The sequence below is a fragment of the Eptesicus fuscus genome, chromosome 5, assembly GCF_027574615.1.
Source record: "Eptesicus fuscus isolate TK198812 chromosome 5, DD_ASM_mEF_20220401, whole genome shotgun sequence".
In the NCBI taxonomy this organism is placed as follows: domain Eukaryota; kingdom Metazoa; phylum Chordata; class Mammalia; order Chiroptera; family Vespertilionidae; genus Eptesicus; species Eptesicus fuscus.
In genome coordinates this window covers 76834718-76842445 of record NC_072477.1, presented here as the reverse complement: position 1 = coordinate 76842445, position 7728 = coordinate 76834718, and the positions used below count along the sequence as shown (strand labels likewise).

General features: G+C 41.9%; 1 protein-coding gene across 1 annotated transcript; it reads left to right on the top strand.

The window, feature by feature from the left end:
- Positions 1–4923: 4923 nt before the first annotated feature.
- Positions 4924–5913, top strand: LOC103301556 (olfactory receptor 6J1). Its single transcript, XM_008158561.2, has one exon. The coding sequence runs from the start codon at positions 4924–4926 to the stop codon at positions 5911–5913; it is 990 nt and encodes a 329-aa protein (XP_008156783.2).
- Positions 5914–7728: the final 1815 nt, after the last annotated feature.

Below are 7728 nucleotides of genomic sequence, written 5' to 3'. Positions count from 1 at the left end.
TTCACTGAGGTCCCATTCTTTTTTCTTCTCTGCATAAACTTCTCCAGAGCACACAGTTTCATATCCACGTATTTGCTCACCCACTCAGTCATTATTGAGCTTTTCTGGTGTCCCTTACAGGTATTAGGCTTGGAGAGTACCAAGAGGGTTCAAACCTAGTTTCTGCCTTCAGGGAGTCATATAACTGCTGAACAGTAGCCTGATCCAGTACCTGGCTCTTTCTACTCACACCCCAGTGCTCATTAACCCCAAATTAAAGACTTTAAGGCTCAATTTTAATCTCACATCTACCATGAATCCTGTGTATGCACGTCCAGCCTTCACTGATTTTTTTCCTCCTCCAAACTGCTGTAGTAGTCAGGAGAGCTGGGTTTTACTCCTTCATCAGTTTTGTTACCTTGGACAACTCATTTAACCTGTGTTGGACTTAATATCTCCATCTGTGGAATGAGGAGGCTGTAGCACTAGGATCCTCCCATCTCCAAATTTCCAAGGTTCTATGATCACATAAAATTGGAGGGAGGTGATGGCTAATATGAAACAGCAATTATATAATGAAGTTAATGTGTGTGTTTTTTTTAAACATGAGTAGCATGCTCATGAGAGTTGCTAGTATATCATAAAATTGTTTGCTGGGTCTGGAAAATATTTGTCCTTTTCACCTATCATAATTAGCCAGTTGCTGGAACCATTAATATGCTCAGATAAATAAATGGAAGGCAGGCATGGGAGTGACTGGAGTTAAAGCAGGATAAGGTAGCAGCCTTAAACTCTCTGGGTAGATTGTTCTCATTGCTCTAAGCTTATTAACCTTTATACTAATATTATGGCTTAATGTATAAATTTCTGAATGCCATTTATGTTAAGTAAAGTATGAATTCTGCTTTGGACCTTAAAAGAGAACTCTGATTAGAAAGGTGATATTTTTTTTCTTAGTCATTGACACTTTGAATTTAAAAGACAGAGGCCCAATCAAGCCAGCTGACTAAAGGTGTGTGAGTGTGTGTGTGTGTGTGTGTGTGTGTGTGTGTGTGTGTGTGTGTGATGATAAAATAGTATATGGCAATGAAAATGAGTCACACAGCACAGTTGAATCTCTCAAATATAGGTTGAACAAAAAATGGCAAACACAAAACAATTCATGATTCCATTTATATGAATTTCAAAAACAGGCAAAGCTAACCCATGTTGTTAGAAATCAGGTTAAAGGTTACCTTTGGAATGGAGGTAGGGAGCTTAAAAGGGACTTCTGAGGTGCTAGCCTGGGTGGTGGTTACATGAGTGTGTTCACTTTATAATAATTCATTGAGCTCATGATTTGTGCCCTTTTATGTAAATGTGTTATAGCTAAATAAAAAAGGTTAAAAGCATCCAAGTTCTATACTGTGGATTCCTGATTCCAAGTGTAAGAAAAGTATTTCTGGAGAGGGAGAACCCACTGTAGGTTTGAGCAGGAGGAACAAGAGCTGGGCTCCGGAGACTAGGTGGGTGGAGAAGACACATGGGGACGCAAGGCCATTTTGGGGGAGAGTAAACATAGTGGTTAGACTGAAGTAAAAGATGTGTATGAGAGAATGTAAGGTGGGAGCCGAGGCTGGGAGGTAATTGTGGGAGAGATTAGGCTTGGGGCTCTTGAGTGACAGGCTGAGCTGCTTGGGTTTTTTCTTTTGGGTGGTGGAAGATCACTGAAGATTTGGTATATTGATAGAAGTACTTTAGGATATTGGAGAGGGTAATACTAGGTAGCATGGATGGGACAATAAACACAATGGCCATGATGGGACTGGAGACGGGGGCAGAGAAAGGACTGTGCATGGTGAGGCTCTCTAAGATATTCCCCGTGGTGTTAATGTTGGCTAGCGTTCTGACTTCAGTTCTTGCTAGTGTAGACAGGTTTGAGTTTGCATCTTTTCCTAAGTGGGCCTCAGGGGCCTCAGGCTCAGGCATGGTATTCAGGGACAGCTTTGTAAATTGTGCCCCTGAGGACTCCCCATGATTGGATCCTTTTCTAAAAGTGTATGCTCTCACCCACCCTGCCTTGCCCCACCCCACCCCAGTGGAAGCCAAAGCATGGGATCCAAACGTAAAACCCTTCCACAGTATTGCTCCGTTCAGCCCTGAGAGTGCAGTTTGTGGCAGTAGAAGTCTCAGCGTTGCAGTGCCCAAGCCAGGGCTGCTGTGTGGGCAGGACATGCTGGAGGTGGCCAGTCGGCCTCATCTAGCTAATGTGAGTATTGCTGCATCTCCTCTGTGAGTGTTGCTCTGGGTATTATTATTATTTTAAAAAAATATATATTTTATTGATTTCAGAGAGAGAGAGAGAGAGAGAGAGAGAGCGAGAGAGAGAGAGAGAAACATCAATGATGAGAGAGAATCATGAACCAGCTGCCTCCTGTTCACCCCACACTGGGAATGGAGCCCGCAACCTAGGCATGTGCCCTGGCTGGAAATCGAACCATGACCTCCTGGTTCCTAGGTCGATGCTCAACTTCTGAGCCATGCCGGCCAAGCTTACTTTTTAAAAATATGTTTTTATTGATTTTAGAGAGAGAGAAGAAGGGAAAGGGAGAGGGAGAGATAGAAACATCAATGAGAGAAAAACATTGATCAGCTGCCTCCTGCTTGCTCCCTACTGGGGATCCAGCCCCCAACCTGGGCATGTGTCCATCTGGGAATTGAACCGGTGACCTCTTGGTGTATGGGATCACATTTAACCAATTAAGCCACACCGACTGGGGCTCTGAGTATTATTGTATGGAATGTGGGGGACAGAGGATAGTTTCCTCATTCCAGAAATCTTAGGCAAGAAGGATTAAGCAAAATTCTCATGTAGAGAAGCAGTTTCCCTTTGTCTTCCCTCTTTGTAGGCAATTAGATATGCTGTTCAAGGAGAAAATAATTTAGGCAAAATTGTGACCTGACAAGATGTATCCCAGGGCAGAACTGATAGTGCTCCAGGGTGGATGGCCAATATCTCAGTAGGGACAAGGAAAACAGGATTTTCTCTTTGCCAAAATTGCAGAACAGCAGAGTTTCTAGAAGTAATGGCAACACTTAATATGATGGTTTATGATTTCCTAAGGCGCTTCATATGAATTATCTTATTTTCCATTTTGAGCTTCTCAACACAGCTGTGAGAAAAATGGGGGAAAAGAACATTATCTCTTGTCCTGTGAAGATTCATGTGTAGCCAGGCCAGCATGGCTCAGTGGTTGAGTGTCGACCCATGAACCAGGAGATCACAGTTTGATTCCCATGGCAGGGTCGCTGGCTCGATCCCTAGTAGGGGGCGTGCAGGAGGCAGCAGATCAATGATTCTCATAATTGATATTTCTATCTCTCTCTCCCTTCCTCTCTGAAATAAATAAAAAAATATATTTGAAAAAGATTCATGTGCAGATGTCCAGAAAGATAAGGTGATTTGTCCAGTCTTAAGAATGATAAGAGGTAGGACTTGAAACCAGGTCTCCTGACTCTAAATCCAGAGTTTTCTTGATGAACTAGCTATATTGCCCCTTGTCAGGATTCGGCTATCTTGCAGTATAATGGGTATAAAGTTATCTTGTTATTGTCTTAATTTGCATGTCCCTAATTACTTATGATATCAAACATCTTTTTGTATATTTTATTGGCTATATTTCTTTCCTCAATAGAATTCAGATAAAATGTTTAGGCCATTTTTTTTATTGGGTTGCTTTTCTATTATGGCTTTGAAAGAATCAATATATTGATTATATATTACAGATAATAAACATTTGTCCATTATCTATGTCACATTTGTAATTTGCCTTTAACTTTATTTTGGGGGTCTTTTAATAAACAATAATTCTTAATTTTTATGTAGTTTAATTTATCAATATTTTCTTTTTTTGTTTATCATTTCTCAGAGCTTTAATCAGTATTTTTCTACCATAAGGACCAAAATAATATTCTCCTATATTTTCTCCTGAAAGTTTTCATTTTTACATTTAATATTTTTGTCCATCTAGGATGGATGTTAGTGTCTGATATGAGGTGGGGAATCCAATGTTATGTTTTCCCATACAGACAATTATCAGTACCAGCTTCCTTTCCCCTCTGACATATATTCCTGTTTCATATTTGTGTGGGTCTGTTTCTTGGCTCTCTATTTTGTTCTGCTGGTCAGTTTGTGTGTATTTGTGCCAATACCATCTTGATTTACTAGTAATTAGCTATTTTTATGTCTTGTATGTACTAGGGCAACCCCCCCTCCCCCAGTTTCTTCTTCTTTAGCAATGTCTTGATTATTGTAGGACTTTTGCTGATTTACATTTAACCCCCAAAGTGAGATCATAATGTTACTATTAGTTTACACCTTGTTTTAAAAAACTTAATAATACATTGTGGCTATTTTGGTATTACATAAAATTTGTCATTAACATATTATGGTAAAATATAATTTTTAATGGCTGCATAATGCTATTATTTATATGTGTTATAATTTATTTATTTCATCTCCCATTTTTGGATATTAAAGTTGTTGCTAAATTTTCATTATTATAAGCAATTCCATGGTGAATGCTGTTGCAGCAAAATCACTGAAAACTTCCATGACTTTCTTTTGGGTGGATTTCTGAGTCTAAGAATTTGCTCAATTTTAATAATTTTGATACAAATTGCTATATTATTTTTAGAAAGTTCATATAAACCATGTAACAGGGTAGGACTTAAGGCAGACACCTTGTTAACAATTAAAATGATCATTTAAAAAAGTTTTAATTTGATAGGCAAATAATTTGAAACAAGTTAAATTTAGATTACATATCTAAATTTGGATTGGATTAACACATTTTATGTTCATATTTTTCTAGTGAACAGCCATGGGCTTTGTACACTGAACACTCTCCTAAGCACCTTCTCCTTTTGTTCCATCAGAGGAATTGAGCCTTGCTTCCCAGGCCCATGGCCAATCAGACTGCCACCATGGGGGAGTTTATTTTGCTGGGATTTGCCCTCAGCAGGCAGGTGGAGCTGCTGTTCCTGATGCTGCTGCTGTCCACATTCCTGCTGACCCTCCTGGGGAACCTGCTCATCATTTCCATTGTGCTGTCCTACTCCTGTCTCCACACCCCCATGTACTTCTTCCTGTGCAACCTCTCTATCCTGGACATCCTCTTCACCTCAGTCATTTCTCCAAAAGTGTTGGTCAACTTAGCATCCGGGGATAAAACCATTTCCTTTGCTGGGTGTATCACCCAGTGCTACTTCTACTTCTTCCTGGGCACGGTAGAGTTTCTTCTGCTGACAGTCATGTCCTATGATCGCTACGCTGCTGTCTGTTACCCGCTGCAGTACAGCACCATCATGAGACCTTCTGTCTGCATTGGGACTGTTGTGTTTTCTTGGGTGGGAGGCTTCCTATCTGTGCTCTTCCCAACCATCTTCATCTCTCAGCTGCCCTTCTGTGGCTCCAACATTATTAACCACTTCTTCTGTGACAGTGGGCCCTTGCTGGCCTTGGCCTGTGCAGATACCACTGCCATTGAGCTGATGGATTTCATGCTTTCGTCCACCGTCATCCTCTGTTGCATAGTCCTTGTGGCCTATTCCTATACGTACATCATCTTGACGATAGTGCGCATTCCTTCCTCAAGTGGGAGGAAGAAGGCCTTTAACACCTGTGCTTCCCACCTGACCATAGTCATGATTTCTAGTGGCATCACAGTGTTTATCTATGTGACACCCTCCCAGAAAGAATATCTGGAGGTCAACAAGATCCCTTCAGTGCTGAGCAGTGTTGTGACTCCATTCCTCAACCCCTTTATATATACTCTGAGGAATGACACGGTGTTGGGGGTCCTAAAGGACGTGTGGGTCAGGGTTCAAGCAGCTTTAGAAAAGAGGATGATGGCGATGCTGAGGAGCAGATTGTCCTCTTTCAAAGACCAATAAGGAGGGGCTAGTGCCTCTTCCTCTTCGCCACCATGTATGCAGTGTATCAATTCCCTGCTGTAGAAAGGTAGGACTTGCTTTAGCAAAGGGATGAGCTTCCTAAAGGATCCTGAATGGTTTCTAGTGGAAAGCAGACTTAGCTTGGAGACAGGGACTTGAACTCTAGCCTTGGTTCTAACTTGAACTCTCTGGTCACAGCTGTGTCACTGTGTCATCAGCCACTGACCTTTAGTGCCCTCATTGCAAGTGTGTCAGGACTGGACTTGATGATCTCTAAGTCCCATCCACAACGAATATTCTAGGAATTACAGAAGAGCCTTGCCACCTGTGTCCTATTCAAAGTCCCAACATGTTTGGCCCCATTTCCTCATGGATCCTGACCACAACTCTTCTACCAGCTGACACAAAGTCCTTCCTGGTCCCCTCCTCATGGATCCTGTTTCCTTCCATCTTCTCTAGGAATCTTTCTAAGAATAACCTTTATTATCCTCTAGTCCACTGTCATATTCTCAGTGGACATTTGTAATGATTGTGGTGGATATATGTAGTCTGTGTTACTTATTTATTTTTATTTTTTATTAAATATGTTTTTATTAATTTTAGAGAGAAGGAGAGAAAGAAAGAGGAATGTTGATGTGAGAGAGAAACATCAATTGGTTGCCTCACACATGCACCCCGAACCTGCAACCTGAGCATGTGCCCTCACTGGGAATCAAACTGGCAACCTTTAGTGCACAAGATGACACTCCAACCAACTGAGCCAACCCAGGTGGGCTGCAGTCTGTGTCATTTAATAATACTGCTTCCTCTAATAGGACATATTTACAATATCCAGCATGCTCACGTTCTTATGCTCACATTCACATGCTCACATGACCGTTTCCTTCAGACTCCAGTGATTGACACATGGGTGGATGATCTGAAGCACAATCCATTGCCTTACCAGTGATCTATGTAGAACCTGTGTGGCCTGGCTGGGATAGATAAATTGTGTCTCTTTTTGAGAGTTTGAACCAAGATGTGGAGAAACTGTGCCACACAATGATGATGCTCCCCATGGAAGCTCAAGTAGGTTTGGCACCTGGAGTGGCCATTTTGGGGGTCACGTACAAGCTGACACCTCATTAGAGGAAACCAATATGACCGTTAAAGAAAATGGAGTTTGTGTGGAGAGAAAAACAGGGAGAGACAGAGGACAGTCCTCTCAGCTACAGAGTGAAGGGCCCTCCTCTCGAATGACTTCCCAGGTCAGGGAGCTGGCAGAGTTTTGTTTCCTGTTCCTGGGTTGGATGAAGCTGCCCAAACCCGTAAATCAAACCCTTGGTGCATGGGTGGATGCTCCACCAACTGAGCCCCACCTGCCAGGGCAAGGTCACTCACATTTAAATAAAGGAGTTCAGCCCATCAGATAGGAAGCTTGAAAAGAAGGGAGGAGGAAGCAGCTTGAGAGCATTGGGAGGCCAGCCCTCGACAGGTAACAGGAAATGGCTATGTGTTCAGATATGAGGATAAAGGTCAACAAAGAAGAGTTTTTCTTCTTGAAATCTGTGCTTCAGCTGATCTGTACGTGCTCCCACTTTTACACTCATTCCATTTCCAAGATCAAATGGGAAGTAGGTTTCCCCCTCCCTCAGAAGACTGAGCCTTACATATGGCCTGTCTTATAGTCCTAGAAAGCCTAGGGATTGGAATAATGAAACTGAGGGTCCTTATGACTTTGATTAAATTTAGCTTTAAAATCTAGCTCTAGAAATCATCTCTCTCTCTCTTTATCCCCTCAGAGACCTAGCCTTCCATCCTCCCCCACCCCATAAT

Coding starts and splice junctions, on each gene's coding strand:
- LOC103301556 (XM_008158561.2), top strand. CDS start 4,924: ATGGCCAATCAGACTGCCACCATGGGGGAGTTTATTTTGCTGGGATTT.